Genomic DNA, 26,559 nt, shown 5'->3' with positions numbered 1-26,559 from the left:
TGTTTTAGATGGTTTTTAATTCATCTGGATTTAAGTTTGTTATGCATATTCTCTCATATGTCTACTCCACAGATAAATATTTATCTGTGGAAAATATTTAAATATTTGTTATACACAAAATATTTCACAATATAAGTTCTTACAAATGAAGAATTTTCCTGCAATAACTTATTTCTATAAAATCATTTATTTAGTGTAAACACCCCACCACCAAGCCACACGTTTAAGTAGGTCAAATTAAGGTTTAACATACTTTGCATATATATCAGGAAATTTTTATATAATTTAAGTTGCTGTTTTAATACTTATATTTGAAATAAAAGTTAATATTTTTGTATTGTTACCGAAAAAATGGAAGACTTAATTGTAAATTCTGTTGAGCTACGCGTGCGTAGTTACGTCCATTTCAACTGACCAATCATCAGCCTTTATGAGGTGACAAATGGGCGGAAACTACTTGTTTTTCAGGAAGTGGAGAAATCATGGTGCAGTAGAAGCTCCCGGCTAGCATTCAGATACAACAACTCAGAAATGCATGAAAAAATGCCGATAGATTCCCCATAAGTACGTTTTAAATGTGAGTTTTCCCTTCAATGCAACCGCTAATCGTTCCATTGTGTGTAGTAAAATAACTTACCCAAGCACACGGCTCGAAGAACGCTGGCAGATTAGCTGAGATAGCTAACAGTGAAAACATCACGAGACGACCATGAAGTGTGTTTTATCCTGTCTGGTTTAGTTATAGCGTTCAGAGATACATTGCAGTAGCTCATCATTCATCATCCTCAGTGTCAATAACTGTAAGATAAACAGTGGTATTCGAGGAATCCGTTTTAATGGATTTCTATATTAAGCAGATCAAGATAAAAGGTTGATGGGGTCAGGTATTCTGCGAGGACAGTCCATTAACTCGTGTTGCTTGTTTACGTTTCCTCAGTCTGTTCACCATGAAGACAAATAAGACCTACAAGCTTGTGGTGCACAAGAAAGGCTTTGGGGGGAGTGGTGAGTTTAAAGTGATAAATAAAGAGTACTCAGTTAAACATTTAAATACACATTTATGTCTAATTCTGTCACGATCCCTCCCGTTATACAGAAGATGAGTTGGTTGTGAACCCAAAAGTCTTCCCCCAAGCGAGTCTTGGAGATATCATTGAGATCGCACACCCAACAGACGAATACAGGTCAGCAGAGTGTACTTGAGGACATGTTACTATGCCTTTATGCCTTCATATCGTTCATATTGTAGGTTATGTGCTAAACTAATAGATGCAATCATTCATCATTATTCATTTGTGCTTGATTCTGAGTTCCCTTCTACAGAAATAATGTACATTACAAACATTACATTTACATGTATTCATTTAGCAGACGCTTTAATCCAAAGCGACTTCCAAGAGAGAGCTTTACAAAAGTGCATAGGTCAATGAACATAAACAACGAGATAGCCCCAAACATTGCGGGTAGCTGAAACATAAAGCATACATTGTGAAAAGCAGAAAGTTCAGAAATGTTCAGAAAGAAACATAAGAGCATGTAGTTAAACACGTTATAATTAAACAACATGAACCTCAAAAGGATAAGAGTGTAACTGTAGAAAAGCAAGCAACAATAGTATAATTCACAGTAGCCATCTGCACTTCTTCTTCATCCTTGATCTTCTGCAGTACTTTCTATGTGCTTTGTATGTCGCTATGGATGAAAGCGTCTGCTAAATTAATAAAATGTAAAATTGAATTAATCATCATATATGAATTGTTTCTATCCTCCTGTCCTCCCCTTCAACAGTCCTCTCCTGCTGCAAGTGAAAAGCCTCAAAGTGGATCTTCAAAAAGGTACAACACATCTTTATATTGCACTGCTAAACTGGCCCATATTTCATTAGTGCGTCCAATTGCCAATGACTTCTATAAGGAATGCTATCTGTCGATATTCAACCAGATCTATTCTTCATCCCAATTCATATAGAAACCATTAGTGTGGACCAGACTGTTGCACAAGCCTTCAAACTGCGAGCTTATCAAGATGTCATTGTCAACATCGTGGACCCCAAGGTACTTTAGTCTGTGTATTCATCAGAGCAGGGACATCTTCATTTCAGTCAATGTAACCAACATTATCAAGACTTTATAAATCAAGTAGGGGCTTGTGATGTGTCTGTGTGTTAGGACGTGACCCTGGACCTTGTAGAGCTCACCTTCAAGGACCAGTACATCGGGAGGGGAGACATGTGGAGACTGAAGAAGAGTCTAGTGAGGAGGTTCACAACAGTGTGTGTGTGTGTGTACGTGTGTGTGTGTACGTGTGTGTGTGTATGTGTGTGTGTACGTGTGTGTGTGTACGTGTGTGTGTGTACGTGTGTGGTCGTAAGAGGAGACTTAGAGACAAGGAATGTCTGGTGAGCAGGGTGTGTGTGTGTGTACGTGTGTGTGTACGTGTGTGTGTGTACGTGTGTGTGTACGTGTGTGTGTGTACGTGTGTGTGTACGTGTGTGTGTGTACGTGTGTGTACGTGTGTGTGTGTACGTGTGTGTACGTGTGTGTGTGTGTACGTGTGTGTGTACATGTGTGTGTGTACGTGTGTGTACGTGTGTGTGTGTACGTGTGTGGTCGTAAGAGGAGACTTAGAGACAAGGAATGTCTGGTGAGCAGGGTGTGTGTGTGCGTGCAACGTGTGTGTGTGTGTGTGTATGGAAGAGGAGACGTGTGTGTACGTGTGTACAAGGGTGTTTGTGCGTGTGTGTCTGCCCTTTACCATTGAGTGTTTAGCGGTTTACTGCAGATTCAGTCGTTCATGTTGTCAGTGCAAGTTGTCCTCTGACTGAAGCCCCCCTCGTGTCCCAGGTGAGCACATCAGTCTACGTGACCCATAAAGTGGAGTTTGCCGGGATCAGGTACATATGGAAAGGCCGACACACTTTGTGACCAACGTGGCTTTAGGGTGTTTTTCGTTTCTCGTTTTTCTCTGTCTCTGTCCCCCCTCTCTCAACCCCTGTCTGTTCTCTCTGCGTTCCCCTGCAGAGCCCAGGCCAGCGAGCTGTGGGTGAAAGGGGAGAAGGTCACCTGTGGATACATCAGTGAAGACACCAGGGTGAGCAGGCAGGCAGCATCGGCTCCCTTTACAATCACTGTGTTGAGAACTCAAAGACACTATAGTATAGTTATGAATGCACAAGTACATATTTTGTAGTATATATTTTGAGAGTGCTGGTGATCAACTGCTTGAAGTTGGCTTTTCGGTTGAATGCTAGCTCCGTTTGCTGTGTAGGTGGTGTTTAGGTCCACGTCTGCGATGGTGTACATCTTCATCCAGATGAGCTGGGAGATGTGGGACTTTGACATCTATGGTGAGTTGTTCCGGGAGAGGTTTTATTCCAGTCGGTGAGGGAATGTGATAACTGATCGAGTTGGACTTGTAAACAGGTCACAGCATGACTTCATATGTTCGTTTCAGGCGATCTCTACTTTGAAAAGGCTGTCAGTGGTTTCCTGTCGGACCTTTTTGCCAAATGGAAGGTTTGTGATTTTTATGGTCTGCGGCAGTATTTGAAAACCCAGTTTTAACCAATATTCCTGAGATTTGATGGGAGTTAAACAACATTAAGTTCACTGTCGTTTACTTTTAGGAGAAGAATTGTAGCCATGAAGTGACAGTAGTCCTTTTTTCCCGAACTTTCTACAACGCCAAAACTCTGGGTGGGTTACTTCACTTGTCTTCATTTCAGACTCAACTGAACACAAAAATACTCTCTGTTATGACTAATTAATTAGGTTGATAAAGTCACTTCCATTCTCCTTTGACGACTATTCTGCTCAAAATCACTCTTGGTCACACGATAGACGCACGCTCAAACAAATCAAAGTATACGATGACGAATACTCTTCTAGCGATGTCTAACCCGACATCGCTAGGTTTCTAACTAGGTTCTTGTTTCTGTTTTGGGCCTCAGAGGAGTTCCCTGATATCCTGCGAGGGTCCATTAGACAGGACCACGAGGGGCGCTTCTATGAGGACTTCTACAGGTCAGCAGGCCTTCAGCCACCTCCTGCATAGTTCGAACCCCAGCATAGAATCCTGGCTAAAGATGTCTAAATACGATATCACATACACAGTATTATGTTGTTAGTGGCTAGTGTGAGCGATATGATGGCCGACGAGCCCTCGGTGGTGTGTTGATGTGTGTCGTGCCGTCCAGGGTGGTCGCTCAGAACGAGAGGCGTGACGAGTGGACCTCTCTGCTGGTGACCATCAAGAAGCTCTTCATCCAGTACCCAGTGCTGGTGCGCCTCAAAGGAGCAGGTAACAGGTCTTCCACCCCCCTTCCCCCCCGCCCCCACTCCCCTGCCATCCTGAAAATATAGTTTTTAACGTCTTGTGTGTGTGTATATGTTTGTGTTTTTCTTCGCAGATGGCTTCCCCTCCGGGCAAAATTCTACCGCTGCCCAGGGGAACTATCTAGAAGCCATCAACCTGTCCTTCAACGGTGAGTCGTCATGGAGACCGCCGCGGCGCTCTCTGTGTGACTGTTTACCTTTTGAAATACGTAGTTTTGCTGCGTTTGTACTTTATCGAGAGATAGTGACAGTAGTACAGGAGGACAGGAAATGTTGGGGAGAGAAAAGTGGTGCAGCAAATGTGCCCGGGTCAGAATCGAACACCGGCTGCCGCACAAACCTCTCTAACCTTGTCTTTGTCTGGCTCTGAAGTCTTTGACAAGCACTACATCAACCGTAATTTCGACCGCACGGGCCAGATGTCCGTGGTGATCACTCCCGGGGTGGGAGTGTTTGAGGTGGACCGCCTTCTCATGATCCTCACCAAGCAACGCATGATCGACAACGGTGAGCGTCCGGTTAGAGAACGATCGGCGTTGGAGTTCATTCTGTGATTCCGGTCTCAATCAAATGTCTACTGACAGATGCTATAAAAGGCGTCAGTCCTTAAACAATCTTAACCGAGGGTTTCCTAGACTACTGAAATCATAATAGCCAAACAGACTTGATGTGTGTTTGCAGGTATTGGTGTGGACCTGGTCTGCATGGGGGAGCAGCCTCTTCATGCCGTGCCACTGTTCAAGGTAAGATGCTTCTGGAACTCTGAATCAAAGACGGAAGGTCTCAGGAGGCTTCCGATTGGTCCCTGTTAAGAGTCCGGAACCTCAGGAAGCTTCCGATTGGTCCCTGTTAAAAGTCCGGAACCTCAGGAAGCTTCCGATTGGTCCCTGTTAAGAGTCCGGAACTGAATGTTGTTCTCTCTATAACCATGACAAGCTTCACAACCGAACTGTTCCTGGAGACTCCAGACTGGGGGACGACTACAACCTGCCCCATTGGATCAACCACAGGTACAGGGACAGGGGGGAGTTCACAAGTGTTAGTCAGAGAAGGCATCTGAAACAGTTCTAGTTGCTTTAAAACGGCAGTGGGTGACATTACAAAATACATTCAGATATTTCCTCCAGCGTCCAGTTATGTTTGATAGAAGAGAGGTGGAGCTTATTGGTTTTGTTTTTTCGTTGCCGTGTCGACAGCTTCTACACGTCCAAGAGTCAGTCCTCCTGCAGCTCCTTCACCCCTCGCATCAAGCTGGCCGGACGCAAAGTACGACACGTGGACGCATCATCCAGCTAAACTCATCAGAAATAGGTTTACAGCTTGGAATATATTTCATTTCACATCTGTGTTATAACATTGTATTTGGTTTGATTTCCAGATCCAGGCAGAGAGATTCAGGAGCTGCAAAGACCACAGTAAGATTATGACCATGTTTTCATGTCTGTTTTTTCTTCATATGGCAGTTGTTAAACATCATATGTGGAATGGTTGATGTGGCATAGAAGCTTGAAAGCGTCCTGGTAACCCTGGTAACCCTTTGATCTTCTCAGCTCTAGGAGCCCCGAAGGACTCAGAGAACAGCCTTCCCATCCAAGTGGACTACGATGCCCACGATGCACTGGTGTTCAGACTTCCTGGACCGTCGAGAGCCCAGAGGAGCACAAACTTCAGGTACAGACCCTACCCTCAAGCACCCAGACCCTACCCTCAAGCACCCAGACCCTACCCCCAAGCACCCAGTGTGGCACTACAAACAAGCAACAACCCCACAAAAAAAGAATGAAATAAAAAGAGAAACAAAAAAGAAGATGTTTAAACTCCTACACGTGACCGAGGCTCTGACTGTGTGACGACTTTGTCTCCCAGGGCGGGCCGGGAGAGGGAGACGAGTGGGAGAAAGAGCTGGGGCTCGGCCGAGGCTGGCGCAGGGGGGGCCGGGGGGGCCTCGTCCCCCGGTCGCTCGGCTGGGGGGCCGGACGAGCAGAGGAGCGAGCAGAGGAGCGAGCAGAGAAGCCTGGCGTCTGACGACAGCCTGGGTCGCGTGTCCAGCATCCTGCTGATCCCCCGAGTGGCACCGGCTCAGTACGAGGTCAGCAGCTCACTGGGGTACACCAGCACCAGAGGTACGGACACACACACATTCTATCTTTCCTTCTCTCCCTCTGTCCATCCTTTCATTACGGTCCACTCATTCCCCTCACCACTCGTTACGTTTGTATTCGTGTTGTGTTTTTGAAATCCGTTTTTATAGTTCTGACGTGTTTTGACGTGAAACACATGGAGGCTGCCTCTTGTATGAAACGCGCTGTGTAGACAAACTGCCTTGCCTCCCTTGTGTGTCTCCTTCATTGACATTTATCCAGAGCGACTTACAGTAAGTACAGGGACATTCCCCCTGAGGCAAGTAGGGTGAAGTGCCTTGGCCAAGGACACAACGTCATTTTTTGGCACGGCCGTGAATCGAACTGGCAACCATCTGATTACTAGCCCGATTCCCTAACCGCTCAGCCACCTGTCTCCTATCAGAGTTGCTGGAGAAGATGATGGAGTCCCAGCGGGACTCGAGTGCGCCGGGTCGCTTCACGGTGGGCAGCGCTGAGTCCACGCTGCACGTGCGCCCGGGCGGGTACACCCCCCAGCGGGCTCTCATCAACCCCTTCGCCCCCTCGCGCATGCCCATGAAGCTCACCTCCAACCGCCGGCGCTGGATGCACACCTTCCCAGTGGGTAAGAAAACACACCTGGACACACACCTGGACACACACCTGGACACACACACATACACACACTGTTGAGACGTGTTTGTATTGCTTAATACGCACTGCAAGATATTTAAAAGAGACGACACCATCCTGGGGATTCAACAGCAGACTAAACACATGAGGTTGTGTAGACAACAGCAGACTAAACACACAAGGTTGACCCAGGCCCAGAGCAGCAGAGACAGCAGGCAGGTTTCAGACAGACGGCTGTGTTACAGAGACGGCTGTGTTACAGAAACGGCTGTGTTACAGAGCTGGCTGTGTTACAGAGACGCCTGTGTTAGAGACGGCTGTGTTACAGAGCTGGCTGTGTTACAGAGACGGCTGTGTTACAGAGACGGCTGTGTTACAGAGCTGGCTGTGTTACAGAGCTGGCTGTGTTAGAGTGACGGCTGTGTTAGAGAGACGGCTGTGTTAGAGAGACGGCTGTGTTAGAGAGACGGGTGTGTTACAGAGACGGCTGTGTTACAGAGCTGGCTGTGTTAGAGAGACGGCTGTGTTACAGAGACGGCTGTGTTACAGAGCTGGCTGTGTTAGAGAGACGGCTGTGTTAGAGAGACGGCTGTGTTAGAGAGACGGCTGTGTTACAGAGACGGCTGTGTTAGAGAGACGGCTGTGTTACAGAGCTGGCTGTGTTTCAGAGACGGCTGTGTTACAGAGCTGGCTGTGTTACAGGGCCCTCTGGAGAGGCCATCCAGATCCACCACCAGACCCGTCAGAACATGGCTGAGATGCAGGGGAGTGAGCAGAGAGACCCCGCCCACACCTCCGCAGAGCTCCTGGAACTGGCCTATCACGAGGCCACTGGCAGGTTAGACACGCCCACGCGTGGGCCCTTTTTGCGAGAGAGAGAGCTGTGGAGCTGTTATTGATATGGGGGGTTTATGTGTGTGTGTGTGTGTGTGCAGGCGGTCAACCTCACGACAGACAGGAGAGAACAGCCTCTACATCAGTGGAGGGGTGGAGGAGTTTACTGGCAGTCCAACCAGCAGTAACAGCACGGGTACACACACACATACACACACCCTCCATAGACACAGACACACACACACACACACACACACACACACACACACCCTCCATAGACACACACACACATACACACACCCTCCATAGACACACACACACACACACACACACACACACACACACACACACACACACACACACACACACACACACACACACACACCCTCCACAGACACACACACACACACTCTCTCTGTTAGAACAGACAACATACAAGGCGCTTGATTATCTCCCTTCTGAACCTTGCTGTTGATCATATATCATGTTAACTGTGTAAAACGGCCCTCCCTTTCTGTACAGGAACCCCTGTCAACCGTGGCTCATCATTTGAAGACGCCAGCTCTGACCCAAGTGAGTCTGTCTTACCTTAAGAAAGACACACACACACTCACACACATACACGGGCACACACACACACCCGCACACCAAACTTCACTCAGCACTGTGACACTCATGAACACGTGTGCAATAACAGAATTGGCTTTGGTTGGTTGGAGTTTTTTTAGCAGCCAAACAGATGATGTAATGTTCAGCTCTAACCCTGATTGGCCAGGCCATCTGTGGGTGTCTGTGTGGTTGGGCCTGGTGGATCAGATGGGAAAACATTCAACTGAAGGTTCACTTAGGTCCCCTCCTCATCCTCCCCCTCCTCCTCATCCTCCTCTCCCTCCTCCTCTTCCTCCTCCATCTCCTCCTCTTCCTCCTCCTCTTCCTCCTCCATCTCCTCCTCCATCTCCTCCTCCATCTCTTCCTCCTCCATCTCCTCCTCCCCTCCTCCTCTTTCTCCTCCTCTTCCTCCTCCATCTCTTCCTCCTCCATCTCTTCCTCCTCCATCTCCTCCTCCTCCTCTTCCTCCTCCATCATCTCCTCATCCATTTCCCCCATCTCCATCTCCTCCATCTCCTCCTCCTCCATCTTCTCCTCTTCCTCCCCTCCTTCAACTCCAAACTTATTTTTCCATCTGTCACTTTCCTCTGTAGCTACATCTCATTTTTTGACCTCTCTTTCAGTAGCATTTTCTCCCTCCCTCTCTCTCCCTCCCTCCCCTCTCTCTCTCTCTCTCTCTCTCTCTCTCTCTCTCTCTCTCTCTCTCTCTCTCTCTCTCTCTCTCTCTCTCTCTCTCTCTCTCTCTCTCTCTCTCTGTCTCTCGGTCTTCTCTCTGGACACCCTTCCTTGTCCTGGTGAGCTTTCCTACTTAGTTACTGTTCTCCTTGGTGCGCTCTTCATAAGGCCTGTATGTGTGTGTATGTGTGTGTGTGTGTGTGTATGTGTGTGTGTGTGTGTGTGTGTGTGTATGTGTGTGTGTGTGTGTGTGTGTATGTGTGTGTGTGTGTGTGTGTGTGTGTATGTGTGTGTGTGTATGTGTGTGTGTGTGTGTGTGTATATGTGTATGTGTGTGTGTGTGTGTGTGTGGATCTTACCGCTTCTGCATCCAGTCTGCCTCAAACAGGCAGAGCGTGTTCTCGGTCCACACGTCTGAACAGACACACACATGTGGCCTTCCTCATGAGTGTTTCTGGTGTGGTGGCTGCTCACACGCTTACTGTCTCACACGCTTATCACACGCTTACTGTCTCACACGCTTATCACACGCTTACTGCATCACGGTTACCTCCTGCTCACTGTCCCACACGCTTATCATGTTTACTGTACCACACGCCTACTACACACCTGTTCAATCCTTATCATGTGTCAAATCTGCACTTGTCGATGCCACTGGAATCATCAATAGGTGCGATGAAGACAGTCAAAAATAACAATGACTTGTTTTTCTTTTGTTTTTTTCTTCCCTCTTTTCTGTCTCTTTATTTTATGTGTTTGTCTGTTTCTGTCGTTTGTCCCTCTGTGTGTTTTCTCATCTTCCTCCTCGTAACCTATTCACCAACTGCTCTTTTCCATCGTCTGCCCTCACTACTTATATTTCACATCCTTTTCCCCTGTAACCCCCCCCCCATCCCCCATACCTAACTCTCTCCCTCCCCCCTCCTACCATCAAATGTGTGTTTGCCACGGGGAATATGTTTGTTTTTGTTTTGTTTTTTTGTGTCCTGTGTGTGTGTGTGTTCTGTGTGTGTGTGTTCTGTGTGTGTGTGTGTGGCGGGGGTTCCCCTGAAGCCTTGCTGCTGTCTCCCCCCCCGACAGTGCCTAGTTTCTGCTGCACGGTGGGGGTGGACTGGAAGTCCCTGACCACCCCGGCCTGCCTGCCCCTCACCACCGACTACTTCCCCGACCGGCAGGCCCCTGCAGAACGACTACACCGAGGGCTGTTACGACCTGCTGCCACACACCGACCTGGAGCGGTACACACACACGCACACACACACACACAGACCTGGAGCGTTACACACACACACACACACACACACACAGACCTGGAGCGGTACGCACACACACACACACACACACACACAGACCTGGAGCGTTACACACACACACACACACAGACCTGGAGCGTTACACACACACACACACACACACACACAGACCTGGAGCGGTACGCACACACACACACACACACACACAGACCTGGAGCGGTACGCACACACACACACACTCTGACCTGGAGCGTTACACACACACACACACACAGACCTGGAGCGTTACACACACACACACACACAGACCTGGAGCGGTACGCACACACGCACACACACACACACTCTGACCTGGAGCGTTACACACACACACACACACACACACTGACCTGGAGCGTTACACACACACACACCTGGTGCAGTACACACACACACACACACACCTGGACCTGTACAAAAACTGCATTGCAGCACCAGTTATCAACACCAGTTATCCCCCCCCCCTCTCTCCCCCCCCCCCCCCCCAGGCGTGATGACGAGGCCCCGGTGATGAGCGCCCCCCAAGTGTTTGAGGAGTTCATCTGCCAGCGGCTGATGCAGGGCTACCAGATCATAGTGCAGCCCAATGTCAGGAAGTCCCAGCCCGCCGTGGCTCCGCCTGCCGTGGCCCCGCCCCACAGCAGCAGTCCCCTCTACTCCAGAGGTGCCCCCCCTCTCACACACACACACACACACACACACATAGTAGCTGTGAGAGGTAGTGTTTTGGTCCTCTTGACTGATGAGCAACAGATGGGTTGATGGATAAGGTCATCCGTTTAATGGCTAAATTAACTACTCAAGTATTAATGAAAAATAAACCGAGTTTCACATTAATCTGATTCAGTTGTCACATACATAACATTTTAAGTGCAGCAAATCCCGAATAAACAACAGTGGGGCTGATAATGTGCAATGAATAAAACATTTACAGTTCTACTATGCAGAGTGGGAGATGCAATAAGTGCAGTCATTAATTCACAATTTAAATTACATTACTGACTTATATTTGAAATTCTCATCTCTTCTCCACTTCCCCTCTCTCCTCCTCCCTTTTTCTCCTCCCCTCCTCCTCTCTCCTCTCCTCCCCTCTCTCCTCTCCTCCCCTTTCCTCCTCTCCTCCTCTCTCCTCTCCTCCCCTCTCTCCTCTCCTCCCCTTTCCTCCTCTCCTCCTCTCTCCTCTCCTCCCCTTTCCTCCTCCCCTCCCATCCCCTCTCCCTCTCTCTTCCCTTTTACTCCTCTCCTGCCCTCCCCTCCTCCTCTCATCCCCTCTCTCCCTCTATCCTCCCTTTTCCTCCTCACCTCCTCTTCCCCTCCTCCTCTCTCCTCCTCTTCCCCCCCTCCTCTCTCCTCCTCCTCAGGTCTAGTATCCAGACCCAGCCCTGTGGAGGAAGAGAGTCAGTACTGGCTCAGTATGGGACGGACCTTCCACAAAGTCTGTCTGAAGGACAAGATCATCACTGTCACCCGCTACCTGCCCAAGTCAGTCTTCACCGGCACCATGTCACTGTAACCTGCTAGCACACTTAGACACTTCTCTGTTCACTAACCCCCCACGTGGGTGTGTGTGCGTGCTTGTGTGTCTTTGTCTGTGTGTGTGTCTGTGTGTAGGTATCCGTACGAGTCAGCACAGATTCAGTACAGCTACAGCCTGTGCCCCCCCCACTCTGATGCCCACTTCCTGACCTGCTGGGTGGAGTTTGGTCACGAGAGGCTGGAGGAGTACAAGTGGAACTACCTGGACCAGTACATCTGCTCGGCAGGCTCTGAGGACTTCAGGTACACACAGACACACACACACAGACAAACACACTCACGGCACACTCACTTTGACAAACTCCCTCTTCCGCCCCCCCCCCCCAGTCTGATCGACTCTCTGAAGTTCTGGCGGACACGCTTCCTGTTGCTCCCCGCGGGCGGAGCCCGGCGCGTTGCCGACGGCGAGGGCCACTGGGACGTGTACGGCGAGGGCGCGGGGACGATGGCGGGCCGCGAGGGGATGACCGGGGCGGGGGACTGGGCCCTGCTGGACGGCTTCATACGCTTTCTGGAGGGGATCAACCGCATCCGGAGACGCCATCGCTCCGACAGGATCATCAGGGTGAGGCCCCGGTACAGTCTGGTACAGTCTGGAACAGTCTGGAACAGTCTGGAACAGTCTGGAACCCAAACAGGATCGGGGGCTTTCAGGAGGAGAGCACAATCTTTTTAGATTTTCTTTTTTTTCGTGAAATATCCCACTGTACCTCTCTCCTCTTCTCCTGTCTCTCTCTCTCTCTCCTCTCTCTCCTCCTATCTCTCTTCTCTCTTCCTCTCTCTCCTCCTCTCTCTCTCTTCTCTCTTCCTCTCTCTCTTCTTGTCTCTCTCTCTCTCCTCCTGTCTCTCCTCCTGTCTCTCTCTCTCTCTCCTCTCTCTCTCTCTCTCTCTCTCTCTCTCTCTCTCTCTCTCTCTCTCTCTCTCTCTCTCTCTCTCTCTTCCTCTCTCTCTCTCCTGTCTCTGTGTAGAAGAGCGGTCCTATGAAGGGTCTCCAGATGAGCGGGCCTCTCTCTCCATTCCCCCCCGAGCCCGTAGCCCCTCCCCTGGGGAAGAAAGGCACTTCTGCCCTGTCCGCCCTGCTGGAGCTGGAGCAGAACCACAAGTGAGTCATTCAGATTCTAGTTCTGCTTATGATTCAGATTCTGGTTCTGCTTATGATTCAGATTCTGGTTCTGCTTATGGTTCAGGTTCAGATTCAGGTTCATATTCTGGTTCTGCTTATGGTTCAGGTTCAGATTCAGGTTTTGCTTATGGTTCAGATTCAGATTCAGATTCTCTGTGAGAGGAACCGTCGCCTCCACCGCCGAGGACGACGACGAAAACCCTCCAAAACTCTCCCTGTCTGACAGGAAGCTCACCCTGCTGATGATGCGTTTCCTGTCTGCAGGTCTCTGGAGGAACAGCAGCAGCAGCAGCAGGGCAAGCAGACCGCCGCCCCTGGCGACCCCGCCGCGGCGACCACGTATGTGGACAGCCCGAGAAAGGTGAGCGGGGGGGGGTGTTGAGGGGGTGGCGGGGTTTGGGTGTGTGTCCGGATCCAGGGCTGTGTGCTGGGACATGTGACGCGCGTTCTGTCACATCACCACCTTGGAGCTGCTTGATGATCATGTAACTGGGCTTGTGGCTCTTTATTTTGAACTGTGGGAGCTTCGCTTTTGGTTCTCTTGTCTCGCTCTCTCTCCTGTACCTGTTGTTCTATAAGTCCTGCTCCTCTCTCTCTCTCTCTCTCTCTCTCTCTCTCTCTCTCTCTCTCTCTCTCTCTCCATCTCTCTGTCTCTCTCTCCATCTCTCTCTCTCTCTCTCCATGGGCACTGGGGGTGTTTTCATCACGTGGCTTCACCTTCCTCCTCTTCATTCCTCTTAATTCCTCCTCTTCATTCCTTTCTACTCCTGCCTCCTTCTGCTCCTCCTCCGCTGACAGGACGCTGCCTTCATTCTGGATTTTATCCGTAGCCCTCTCTCCTCCTACATCAGTTACTCGCAGGTCAGTAGGAATGGGCCCCCTGTGCAGCTGCACCCCCCTAGAGTGTCTCTGAGTCTTTCTGTCTGTCTGTCTGTCTGTCTGTCTGTCTGTCTGTCTGTCTGTGTGTGTCTGTCTGTCTGTCTGTCTGTCTGTCTGTCTGTCTGTCTGTCTGTCTGTCTGTCTGTCTGTCTGTCTGTCTGTGTGTGTGTGTGTGTGTGTGTCTGTCTGTCTGTGTGTGTGTGTGTGTGTCTGTCTGTCTGTGTGTGGTGTGTGTCTGTCTGTCTGTCTGTCTGTCTGCATGAGCGCTACGTAGATGCCACCAAAACGCTGGGAAGGCTTAGAAGCGATCGTCTGGTCCGCCTCCGTGCTTGTCCACGCCTGTAGCTCTCTCTCCCAGTCCGCTGCTGCGTGAGAAAGCATGCTCGTTTCGACGAGGGAGCCAGATAGGGGCGTTTGAAGCCATGCAGTTTCGACCATCTAGTGTCATTCAAAACGTTCAGCCTCGAGGCCTCGTTGGGCCTCGCCCAGGATTGCACGTTGCCGTTGGGGCTTGTTGATATACTTTGTGCATTCTTAGAGCATTTCACACGGACTAGTCACTGCATGTGTTCTTGTTATGCAAATGGTGCATGATATTGAGTGCAAACCCATAGTCATCCAGTTTCACGCATTTCCCGCCCGCCACAAATGAACGAGACAAATGCTTTTAGTTTGTCACTTTGAACTATCAGCATCTCACTCAGCTTCTGCAGAATAAATTTTTTCGAATATTGCCACATTTCTGTGTCAACCAAACACAGAAAACTGTAAATACTGCACATATGTAGGTCTACCGCGCACTTGTGCAAGCGACCAACATATACAAGGAGCTAGACATACCCGTTGACTCATTTATGCCTCTCGATATCTCACAACTGCTATTGTGAATCCAGTAATTATGACCACCCCCGCCCATTCAGTCATGTAATTTCACCTTATTATATTAATGAATGGATAACCATTAGCAAAATTGTTTCCAACTACCAAAGTCATCTACTATGATTCATGAAATGAAAATTATATTTCACGGCTGCATCCTCAGTTAATAAAGCTGTCCCACCCACGTTTGAAAACAAACCGACGCCCCTGTAACTAAGGTAACGAACGACAGGAAGTGAGTTGCTTCTGACTCTGCATGACCCCTCGACCCTCGTGTAGCAGATAGATGTGCTGTCTTGATTGGTCTGTCCACTCACTAAACCTCTGCTGATTGGCCCGATGTAGTTGCCAGCTGATCCAGCAGAAGGTGCCCAGTCGGACGTGGGACCCGGCGGTGCCATGGAAACCAGGTTTGACTGCAGACTATTCTGGTCTAGCGCAGACTAGATTACATGAAGCCGTGTGTGGTCTGTGCTGTGTGTGACTGTTTTCCCGCCTGCTGCTGTCGTAGTGGTCAGTCGGACGGAGGGCCCTTCACTCTGACCTCCTGCTCCACACTTATGGAGATCCTGGAAGCCATCAAACACCCTGCGTGAGTCTGTGTGTGTGTGTCTCCTCTCTGGGTCATAGATAGTGTGTGTGAGCGTGTGTGTGAGCGTGTGTGTGAGCGTGTGTGTGAGCGTGTGTGTGAGCGTGTGTGTCCAGTGTGTGTGTCCAGCGTGTGTGTCCAGTGTGTGTCACACAGCTGTCCTAGGAGAGCTCCTGACCCTGTGTGGGGTCCGTGTGCAGGACAGGTGTGCAGCTCCTACCTGAGCAGAAAGGACTGCCCCCTAACTGCTTTATCAGCGCCGAGATCGTCCATTGGCTGGTCAACAACGTAGAGGGCGTGGCCACCCAGGTCATGGCCGTGGAAATCATGCAGGTCGGTGAGGAGGTCACGGCCACGAACCAATCAGCCGGCGACATGTCAGTGTGTTTGTGAACAGAAGCACACAGTATTATCCAGGGGCATGGCCATCATTTCATATTAAGGGGGTTCCATCTTAAAATGGAGAGGCTACAATTTTCTATCATTATTTATATAAATACAGTGTCCCCAATGGGAGAATGTGTCTAAACTTTGGCTGGTACTGTATATATGCGTGTTGCAGGTGTGTGTTTTGTGGTTCTAACAGTTTCTCTGTGTTGTGTGCTTGTGTAGAAGATGCTGGAAGAGGGGCTGGTGTCTCACGCGTCGGGCGACGCCATGCGGACCTTCATCTACGGCTTCTACTTCTACAGGATCGTGGCAGAGAGAGATGGTAAGGGAACAGGATCGTGGGAGAGAGAGATGGTAAGGGAACAGGATCGTGGCAGAGAGAGATAGTAAGGGAACAGGATCGTGGGAGAGAGAGATGGTAAGGGAACAGGATCGTGGGAGAGAGAGATGGTAAGGGAACAGGATCGTGGCAGAGAGAGATGGTAAGGGAACAGGATCGTGGCAGAGAGAGATAGTAAGGGAACAGGATCGTGGGAGAGAGAGATGGTAAGGGAACAGGATCGTGGCAGAGAGAGATAGTAAGGGAACAGGATCGTGGGAGAGAGAGATGGTAAGGGAACAGGATCGTGGGAGAGAGAGATGGTAAGGGAACAGGATCGTGGGAGAGAGAGATGGTAAGGGAACAGGATCGTGTAGCGTCCCAGCTGGTGAACGCCAGCCGCGTTCGGCAGTAGCGCTGCCCTGCCCTCGTCAGGGTCACTGATCGATTGTCGGCAGAGCCCATATTGATCGTTCTCATTGTGAGTATGTCAGCAGCTCTGTGTAACGAGAGCAGGGACGAAGGTTTACATGTATATAGTGTATATACATGTATACAGTGTGGCCATTTATAAAGCAATACAGTGATGCTGGTGATGTATGTTACTGTGATCATTATGTATAACAAGTTTCATCTATCCATCAGTCTTTTACACAGAGAACACAGGGGGAACAGATTTCCCTGGAGGCCTGATGATAGTGGTTCCCCCCCTGTATATTACAGTCTTACCATTTATAAATCAATACAGTGATGCTGGTGATGTTACTGTAATCATTATGTATAACGAGTTCCAGCTATACACCAGTCCACTTTCCTCGGGCCTACAGGGAATTCTGTTCCCCCTGTGGAGAACAGAGAAGCTTCAAATAGAGTAAAGCAGAGCCGAGTACAGTAGAGTTTAGCCGAGTACTCTAATGTATGAATGTAGACTATGTATTAAATATTTTTCAAACCTTTAGAAACTTTTTTTCACACACAGTGGGAGGGCAGGGGAGAAGTGTTCAACGGTGTAGCAAATAACCTAGACCCATGTCAGAATGTCAAAATGCAAAACGCAGAATTTACATTTTGGGACTGTTCATTTTGTACTCCGGGACGGCACTGGGGCAATGAGGAAAAAAGTTTGTTGGGAGCCCTGAGTCACACCCATATTTAAAAACAAACCGACACTCTCAGATCAGTTGACTCTCTCCCCCCCCCCTCAGGCCCCTTCCCCCAGCCCCCCCCTCTCCCCGCGGCCGGGGGCTGGTCTGCGGCTGCCCTGGAGGACTTTGCCCTGTTCCAGAGGAAGTGGTTCGAGGTGGCCTTTGTTTTGGAGGAGCTCCGCCCCTGCGACCTGCCCGTCTTCCTGTTGCCATGGCTGCCCAGCCGGCCGGCCTCGTACGCAAGTAGGCACAGTTCCTTCAGCCGCAGCTTCGGAGGACGCAGCCAGGCCGCCGCTCTGCTAGGTACACACAGACCCTCCCCCCGCCCCTCCCCAGCCAATCACAACCCTCTCCCGGCCCTCTCCAGCCAATCACAACCCTCTCCCGGCCCTCTCCAGCCAATCACAACCTTTCAAAGCTCCCTCCAACCCAATCACTCCCCCCCTCCACCCCCTAACCATGATCACAGTGGTCAGGCCCCCTCACTCCACCCTTCCAATCAGATCGAGCATGCCTCTCTCTCCCTCCAATCACAGGCCTCTCTCTCCCTCCAATCACAGGCCTCTCCAGAACTAGTATTCTGGGGATGGCGGGGGGGCAGGAACAGGTGTCACATGGGTTCGCTGGAACACTCATTCCTGTGGTTCTGTAGACTAAATTGACTTGATGCAGCAGAACTGCAGTCAACCCAAATTAAGATCTTCATCCCCTACAAATGAACCGCGGTTAACAAACCGTCCATACAGATTAACCGCGTTTGTGTGTAAACCGCTGGTTCTCACATTAAACCAACAGGTAGCCAGCTTCTCTTAGTCCTAAGTGATAGCTTAGCGACCGCTGTTTCCTGTTTCCTGTTTCCTGCTTCCTGTGTGACACCTAGACACTGGACACCTGCCCTCATTCCCCTGACGGCCGACAGCTGGACTATATGGAGTAACTGTGTTGTGTTCAGAAGCTGGTAGTGCAGGTTACCTGCAGGGCACAGAATTAGCAGTATCCACCTGCCAAATGCCTGTAAAATATGCAAGAGGTTTGTAGATTTTCTACACTCACAGCCAAAAAAACAATGGTAATCTATTGAGTGGCTGGTCAAATTTGAACATTCACAAGCCATTAGGCCGGTGGAAAAAAAAGTTAATTTTGCACCCTGGGTAATGGGTACCTACCTAGAAAACAGAACACATTATGACCCCTCCCCCTCCATCTAGCTTCTATCCTATCAGAACTAGGAGTTGGCATGTATCCCTCTGCATCCAATGGTACTCTTCAACCCGGCAGTTGATTGATAGATCCCCTCCAATCCGATTGCTGATTTATCTAATTTCTTCCAATCAGAGTGTGGAAGATGAGAGTGTCAGTTGGTTGGCTGGTGTTTAGTGCATGCTGTGGTAGTCGTGACTGTGGTACTGTAGTGCAGTGGTGCGACCTGTCCTCTCTCTATGCGCCTCTCTATGTCGCCCGACCCTCGTGACGATTTCACAATGCGCACGCAACATTGTGAGAGTGTTACTGCATTAACTCGGGTCTTAACTGCTTAACTTTTTCTGATTTTTGATACTGGTGTTCTCTCAGTAGTCTGACCTGTGTGCTGCCACACTTTGAAACTATTTTTTCCTGTTAACGACTAAACATGAAGCTTCTCCAATGTTCATGCCTAATGCTAAGGACTCGGCCTTAGGGGAAGCCTACCCTGGACCAAGCCACATCTTAGTCCAGGAATAGGCTTAACCTCATGTCTAGGGAACTGCTTTTTAACCTGAACAGGCATCCATGACAGATATTCTAAACTCTTCTTGCGGTGGTAGTTATTTCTGAGCCTATCCAAGACATCTGGCCTTCTTTCATGCATCAACCCATTTCTGGTGTTTCATACGCGCTTACTCCATCTCTTCCTCTTCTTATCCTCACGTCACCATCTCTGCCGGCCCATCTCTCTCCTTCCATGGTCTCCCTCTCCCACCACTCTTTTCTCTCTCTGTTCTCTCTCTCTCTCCACTTGCTCTCTCCTCTCCTTCTGTCCGCCCCTTTCTCTCCTTCCTCTCCTTCCCCTCTTCTCTCTCTCCTTTCCCTCCACAATCTCTCTCTCCCTCTCTTCTCTCTCCTTCTCTCCCCCTCCCCAGCTGCCACTGTTCCGGAACAGAAGACAGCCACCCTGGACGTGGACGTCAACAATCGCAGCGACCGCACCGAGTGGTGCAGCTGTTATTACCACGGCAACTTCTCTCTGAACGCCGCCTTTGAGGTCAAGCTCCACTGGATGGCAGTCACTGCAGCCGTGCTCTTTGAGATGGTGAGAGAGTCCAGGGATCAGGCGGAGGGAGGCTAGAGCTTAGTGGTTAGAGAACTTGACCTCAGATTACGAGGTTCCGGGTTCAAATCACCTCCTCCAGGTACCTCACATTTCCTTGGATATAAGCGGCTGCTAAACGAATACATTTTTTATGATCAGGGACGTCGGTTTGTTTTCAAAGGATGTCGAGGGTGTAACTGTTTTTAATAACTAAGGATGCTGGCATTTGTTAGTTTTTTTTTTCCTTCTTATCAGAAAGATTTCCGCTTCCAGAAAGTGGGTGGGACACGTTCAACTCATGTCTAATGAAACCCCGCCCCTGTTTATGGTGATGTTGACATAGGCTCCTGCCGACTCCCCTCCTGTGCAGGTCCAAGGCTGGCACAGGAAAGCAGCTTCCTGTGGCTTCCTGCTGGTGCCGGTCCTGGAGGTTCCCTTCGCGCTGCCCTCGTACCTGTACGGCGACCCGCTCCGAGCCCAGCTCTTCATCCCTCTCCACATCCTCAGTCTGCTCAAGAACGGCAGCGATAACCTCTTCGAGGGTGAGGATGCTCTGAGAACCTTTTTTTTTTTTTTTATTACCTCAACTGTCAAAACATTGTATTTATGTATTCAAGGATTGGTTATATTCCATTTCCTTTGTTGATGACTTTCTTATGTTGCGATGATGTGCCAGGTTTTGAGCCGGAGACATACTGGGAACGAATGCAGCTTTTTCAAGAGGCCATACTTTACAGGTGGGACGGTTCTCAAAGTGGATTGCCATGTAAATATGGTGGCTCCACAGTGCTAACTGTGACGATCTTAACACTGCTTCCTAGCTTCATTAAGTCCTCCAATGTCTCCTTTCCTTTCTCCCTCCTTCCTTCCTCCTTCCTTCCCTCAGATTTGGATTTGTTCAAGACAAGTTTTCAGCCTCGGCTTTCAGTTTCCCTTCAGAGAACAAGCCCCAGTACATACACGTCACAGGTAGGTGGTTTTCTGGAAGCAGCATACACAGACGTAGGTGGGACGTACGGCACATTTACTTTAATTATTGTACTCAATAGACCAGAGTGATATGATTTGAAACTTCCCAGGGGAATTAGAGGTCGTGTAAATGACTATATTTGTGTGCCCTAACCTCCTCCTCTCCCTGCCTGCTTCCCTCACTGTCGACTCATCTCTCCGAACGCCCCTCCCTCCTCTGGACATGTCCCAACAGGCACCGTGTTCCTCCAGCTTCCCTACTCCAAGAGAAAGTACTCCAGCAACCAGCAACGACGCCGACGCAACTCCACGGCTTCCGCGAGCCAGGGCCTGTTTGGCTGCGAGGAGCACGTGGGCTACCACTGGGCCTACAACACCATGCTGACCAAGGCGTGGAGGACTGGCGTGCTGGGGGACGAGAGGCTGGCCGACCGCCTGCTACGAGACTTCACCGACTTCTGTGCCAACAAGGACAACAGGCTGGTCCATTTTTGGGACGGTTGTCAGGAAAAGATGAACGCCAGCGCTCCGTGAGAAAGGGACTCCGATCCAAAGGACCCCGATCCAAAGGACATGAAATGGGGTTAAAACTGATATGTATAGACTACTGCCTGATGAAAAATAATAAATTATTTAATTGTATAATCCATCGACTGTGAAACTGTCATGGCATGCATGCAAATGGATGATTTCATGTCAGTTGACCTTAGTGGTAGGTATCATAGCCTTGAGCATAGTATGGTAGGCTATCTTAAGGGTGCCCCTGTGATGAAAAACGGGTTTCTTTACATTTCCACGTACTTACAGGTGTCCGATGGCCTGGACGAATGCCAGTATTAATTATGAGTGCGCGAGTTGAAGGGCGAGCACTGCTTCAGTTTAGCAAAGCTAAGCTACTGCACATTGTATGATGGCATGCGCCCTTTTCAGCGAGTCCGAGGTTACATCTGTCGATAACTGGTTAACATTTATGTCGCTCGCAATCGGCATGGCATGCACTGACACCAGCTATTATAATTTACATGGGAATTTAAAACCTAAGGGCAAACGTTTCATTATAGGTCCATGTGGCAAGCCGCGATTTTATTGAGCGATTTGTTTGCGAAGGCAAAGAGAAGTCACTCGCATCCCTTCGCCCGAGCCTTCCACGCACTCGCGCCGTCAGATGCTGCAACCGAGGATGCAGCACGTCGCACTGCGCAGGCGCGAGCCCGCAGCAGTACTTGGCTATTTATAGAAAGTGACGTCACCATGAAATATCAGCAGCGGCAGCCCTCGCCCCTCACACCCCCCTCTACCGACAAACTGGATTGACAGGACGCTTGCAGCAGCACCCCATGTAAATAGCAGTGGGAGGCCGTAGTTGCTAGTCAGCCGTCGGGTGGAGATAGAAAGCGTAAAGGCGTGGGCCGAGGACCGGAAGAACAGTTAACTAGATATCTACGGCATAAACGGTTGTTTTTTGATTTACGCATCATCAACGTCTAGCAAACAACACTTGCAAGCAGGTCAGGAAACCCGCATTCTCATTTCATCTTCTGTCTGAAGCCGATCTGTTTTTGCTTATAACCGTTTTATTTTTCTGTTTTAAGACATCGCACTTTCAAATAACGTTAGAGCAATTGTAGATAGCAGACTGTGTGAGTGTCTCTACGGTTTTCATCAACAGCACGGCAAGCAGCGACGATGCCTGATAGAGAGCAACTGATACAGAAAGCTCGGATGGCCGAGCAAGCTGAGCGGTACGATGACATGGCCTCAGCGATGAAACAGGTAACGATTACCAAGTGGTCAAGCTTGTCGACCGGATTGTTTTCATATTTCCGTGCACATTATATTCGCTGCCATGTTACCCACAGGTTAAGTTTAAAGTAGCGTTTGCTGGCTTGCTCTCAGTTGTGGAATAGAGGGGATCGTTTTTGCCAGATTGCATCATAATTCAGGCTGCGGCATGTCGCGCCTTTGTTAGCTAGTTGGCTATGCTATATTAATGAGATGTGACTTTCGAAAATATTGTAAATGTGAATTACGAAGTGAACTTTAGAACAACAGCCGAATGTTATATTGCCATATACTATCAGAATGTTGTTCGTATTATGTTATCGCTTTAGAAAATCCTTAAATTGATGCTAGCATCCGACTTAGCTTGGTGCTAACAATGAAGTATATAGGGCTTTGCAAGTTATCCAATGGCAGTGCAGAGCTTCACAGAGGACAGGGCGCGTTCGAACAGGGTGACTAAGATCGAGATGAATTAAATTATAGGTTAGTTCTAAATGCCCTCACTCCTTGTATGAACTGAGCATTAATATTGTATGTATATATATTACAATTTGGCCCATAAAGATGTATTAAATACATAATTTAGCACTTATTCCAGATTTTCCTCTCCGGACAGAAAACGCTCTCCGTGAAATACTGCCTACAAGTGGAAAGAAAAAAAATATGGCAGCCATCTTGGAATATTGCCATAGAAACAACTGTAGGCCTGATTGCAATATAGTACAGGAATTCGAGCAGATTTGTTTATTTGGTTTTGGGGTTAAAACATTTTTTGCCTCTAACTTGAACCTTTAGCCTTTATCCTTTAACATTGATCACAGCATTGCTGACAACAAAATACATTTAAATAAAAAAAACTTTATTTTTCTGCTTCCAGGTGACAGAGCTCGGGGAGCCTCTGAGCGATGACGACCGCAACCTGCTCTCGGTGGCGTACAAGAACGTGGTGGGAGCCAGGCGTTCTTCATGGAGGGTGACCTCCAGCATCGAGGCCAGGGTCGTATCCGACGACAACGAGAAGAAGCTGGAGCTGGTGCGCGCTTACAGGGAGACCATCGAGAAGGAACTGGAGACCGTCTGCCAAGACGTCCTAACCCTCCTCGACCAGTTCCTCATCAAGAGCTGCGACGCTGAGCAGCTGGAGGGTAAGGTGTTCTACCTGAAGATGAAGGGAGACTACCACCGCTACCTGGCCGAGGTGGCCACGGGCGACAAGAACGCGGCCGCCGTCCAAGCCTCCGAGGTGGCGTATCGGGAGGCGTACGATATCAGCAAGGGCATGGCTGCCACCCACCCTATCCGCCTGGGCCTGGCTCTCAACTTCTCCGTGTTCTACTACGAGATCCAGGGAGCTCCGGAGCAGGCCTGCCAGCTGGCCAAGGAGGCTTTCGACGAGGCCATCGGACACCTGGAGAACATGAAAGAGGACTCCTATAAGGACTCGACCCTCATCATGCAGTTGCTGCGGGACAACTTGACCTTGTGGACCACTGACCAGCAGGCCACCGAGGAAGTGGGGGCCAATGAATGAGGGCCCCCCCCCCCCTTGTCCCCTCCTCTTCTACCTTGGATAGTCGTTAGCTAGAGTAGCCACGTCATGTCATCAGCCCATTCTGATTCCCCTTTTGTCTTTTCTTCTTCTTCTTCTCCTCTCTCCCCGTCCACTTCCTCATCCGCCCCCTCTGTCTCATCGTGTCGTCACGGTGACCTACTTGTGGGGAAAAAAAGAGGGTTTTTGTCAGTTAAGGCCTGCTGCCCGTCCTCCATTCTTGCGTTTCCTTCTCTCCCGTGTTCACAAGCTCACCTCGACTCTCACTCCCTGTCACTCTCTCTTTGTCTGTCTCTCTCTATCGGTCTATCTTGCTCTCTCTGTCCCTCTCTCTCTGTGTTGGTCTATCTCTCTCTCTCTCTCTTGCTGTCTCTCTCTCTGTGTTGGTCTATCTCTCTCTCTCTTGCTGTGTCTCTCTCTCTCCCCTCCCTCCAAGCTTTCTGAGCCTGGCCCACTTCCTGTGCACTGGTGATATTTGTCCCCTCCTTTCCCCATTCATTGTTGCTGATAATGAACCGATTGGTTGGTATTCCAGTGACATTTATACAGGAAGTTCTGCGAGGACCATTTAGTATGTCTATCACAAAATTGGGTGTCTGTAAAACGCTAATTAGGGAAATGATTGATTTGTTCAGTTACCCATCTACATTCATTAGAATGTTGTGCTTTTCCTTGACTGAACCCTGTTGCTGTAAGACTTTTGTCTGGTGGCCCATCCTCTCTGTCCTGTGTGTTGTCATTGACACGCCCTTATAAGGGCAGTTTGTCTTCACGGGTGATTGGACGGCGTCTGGTTTTTCAGTTCCAGTCGCCGAATAATAAAAACATATTTTGTTTTTATTATCATTATTATTATTATTGTTAATGCGTGGTCATTAAAACAATGCCATTAAAACATTACCTACCATGGGAACTTGTGTAGTTTTTTTCAACTGGAATGTTTATTGTCTTTTTGCCACAGGTTTTTGAATGTCAGTTTCCACGAGTATCAATTCCATGGACTCTGTAACAGGTTCTGTTGGTGAGAGGAGATGGATTACATTCATCTGCTGAGGAAACTATTCAAAACATCACCTGGACCTACACACTCTTACTACACTGCCATGGTATAGATTATGAAGGATAATATTGATGATTTACATTATCTTGTGTTGCCATATTTGGGGTTGGCCTTAATGCAGACGGGTTTAGGTCTGACGTCTGTGAGGCCGTTTAAAACAGGAACAACCACTCAGTGTTCTTGAGTATAATCAGAATCAGAAGGGATTTTATTTGCCATGAATGTTTGCACAAACAAGGAATTTACTTTGGCAGGGAGGTGCATACATTAAACATATAGGAATATTGAAACTTAAATATGTGGACTAACTATACAAAAGGAGCAAAGTCTAGCTAATACTAAGGGGGGTCTAACTAATACTACGGGGAATAAAAAATTAAATATAAGTAGCCCTAATTAACAATCTAACCTAAAAATACAGATAGAGCAAACAATAAGGAAATTGAATCCTCAGTCCTTCCTGATTCCATGGAAGGCTTATCTCATGCTTAAGCCCCCACAGTGTGATATGTTGGCTCAAGCTATCTCAAATTAGCAATGTGTCTTACCCAACCCTTTCACCATCAGGATGTCTTTCTCCTATTTACAACTACAGCGCCCCCTAGTGGCCCTGGTGCTTACAGGCTCCTGCTAAGACTGATATAGAAAACTTTAATGTCCTCAGAGTGGAAATTTGCATCAAAGTAACACAACAAAACAACAATAATCCTAATTATTTTTCATCACCTACAGCAGCCGTCATAAACATAACAGCCTAGGCAGACATTTTAAGGTGCATCAATAACTGCATGCCAAAATTCTAATAAATAAATTAAATAATGAGTATACTGCACCTTCCCTAGGTTTCCATGTATTCCACGTGCCTGGTCCATGTACTGCCCCCCCCCCAGAACTGACCATGTATTTCCCCAAGATCCCCCATGGCTACTGCATCTTATATAATGCAGCAGTGGCGATTTTAGACTCTTTTTAAGGGTTCTCAAGCACCCCTACATTTCATCTCAGCACCCCCTTTTTTTATTATTATGAATCATTATTATCTTACATAAGTTGTAGTGCTGTAACGTAAGAGTTTGCAAATGTGTCTGTTAGTGGCAGATGACAAACAATAACAGGTTCCAAGAGCTTTAAACAGGTTTAATATCCAGTGTTGCCATGCACCTTACAGTAACATTGGTTTTCTGCCAGTAAAACCAAAGGAGAAGAAGTAGGTAGTTAATTTCATGGCGCAGATTAAGAACACAGGTCACATTCTCATTGGGGGCTGAGCCCCCTTAAAGGTCTGATCATACAATCGCCCCTGTAATGCAGCATAGTTCTGTGTTGGTTAGCAGGTGATGTGGGGGTCAATTAGAAAGTAAATTCTGTAAAACGGCACTTACCAACATTCTTTTTCGTGAGGGGAAGTTTCTTTCTGTGTACAACAACGATTGCATAAATCAAAATGAAACCAAAGTATCAGTTGTCAGCCTGATTGATATGAGTAGTTATATGAGGTTAAAACAATAAAGTTCAAGGTTAAGGTAAACCGTTACGAGATGTTGTGATGACTCTGGGTGTGGGTTATATG

At 48.7% G+C, this 26,559-nt stretch overlaps 2 protein-coding genes across 2 annotated transcripts; both read left to right on the top strand.

Moving 5' to 3' along the window:
• The first annotated feature begins 461 nt into the window (after nt 1-461).
• Nucleotides 462-22,052, top strand: depdc5 (DEP domain containing 5, GATOR1 subcomplex subunit). The gene is given in 44 exon segments (XM_047017852.1): nt 462-577; nt 938-1,005; nt 1,097-1,184; nt 1,789-1,835; nt 1,969-2,054; nt 2,169-2,252; nt 2,844-2,893; nt 3,021-3,090; nt 3,268-3,346; nt 3,454-3,515; nt 3,626-3,695; nt 3,950-4,022; nt 4,196-4,299; nt 4,409-4,483; nt 4,707-4,841; nt 5,016-5,077; nt 5,271-5,344; nt 5,531-5,600; nt 5,713-5,749; nt 5,885-6,005; nt 6,201-6,457; nt 6,861-7,061; nt 7,772-7,907; nt 8,005-8,099; nt 8,426-8,476; nt 10,268-10,365; nt 10,367-10,425; nt 10,968-11,143; nt 11,841-11,961; nt 12,091-12,258; nt 12,343-12,580; nt 12,984-13,117; nt 13,403-13,499; nt 13,937-13,999; nt 15,242-15,306; nt 15,408-15,488; nt 15,686-15,818; nt 16,098-16,197; nt 17,400-17,642; nt 19,460-19,629; nt 20,000-20,171; nt 20,306-20,366; nt 20,516-20,598; nt 20,834-22,052. Coding segments are annotated over 43 exon segments (4,746 nt in total). The 5' UTR covers nt 462-577; nt 938-947; the 3' UTR covers nt 21,133-22,052.
• ywhah (tyrosine 3-monooxygenase/tryptophan 5-monooxygenase activation protein, eta polypeptide) lies at nt 21,899-24,842 on the top strand. The gene is made up of 3 exons (XM_047017855.1): nt 21,899-22,106; nt 22,268-22,371; nt 23,258-24,842. The coding sequence occupies exons 2-3, from the start codon at nt 22,285-22,287 to the stop codon at nt 23,909-23,911; spliced, it is 741 nt and encodes a 246-aa protein (XP_046873811.1). The 5' UTR covers nt 21,899-22,106; nt 22,268-22,284; the 3' UTR covers nt 23,912-24,842.
• Nucleotides 24,843-26,559: the final 1,717 nt, after the last annotated feature.

Source organism: Hypomesus transpacificus, unplaced genomic scaffold (assembly GCF_021917145.1).
Source record: "Hypomesus transpacificus isolate Combined female unplaced genomic scaffold, fHypTra1 scaffold_84, whole genome shotgun sequence".
NCBI classification, from domain to species: domain Eukaryota; kingdom Metazoa; phylum Chordata; class Actinopteri; order Osmeriformes; family Osmeridae; genus Hypomesus; species Hypomesus transpacificus.
This window is presented reverse-complemented; position numbering and strand designations above follow the sequence as displayed.

Coding starts and splice junctions, on each gene's coding strand:
- ywhah (XM_047017855.1), top strand. CDS start 22,285: ATGCCTGATAGAGAGCAACTGATACAGAAAGCTCGGATGGCCGAGCAA. Junction 22,372..23,257: donor TGGCCTCAGCGATGAAACAG/GTAACGATTACC, acceptor TTCTGCTTCCAG/GTGACAGAGCTCGGGGAGCC.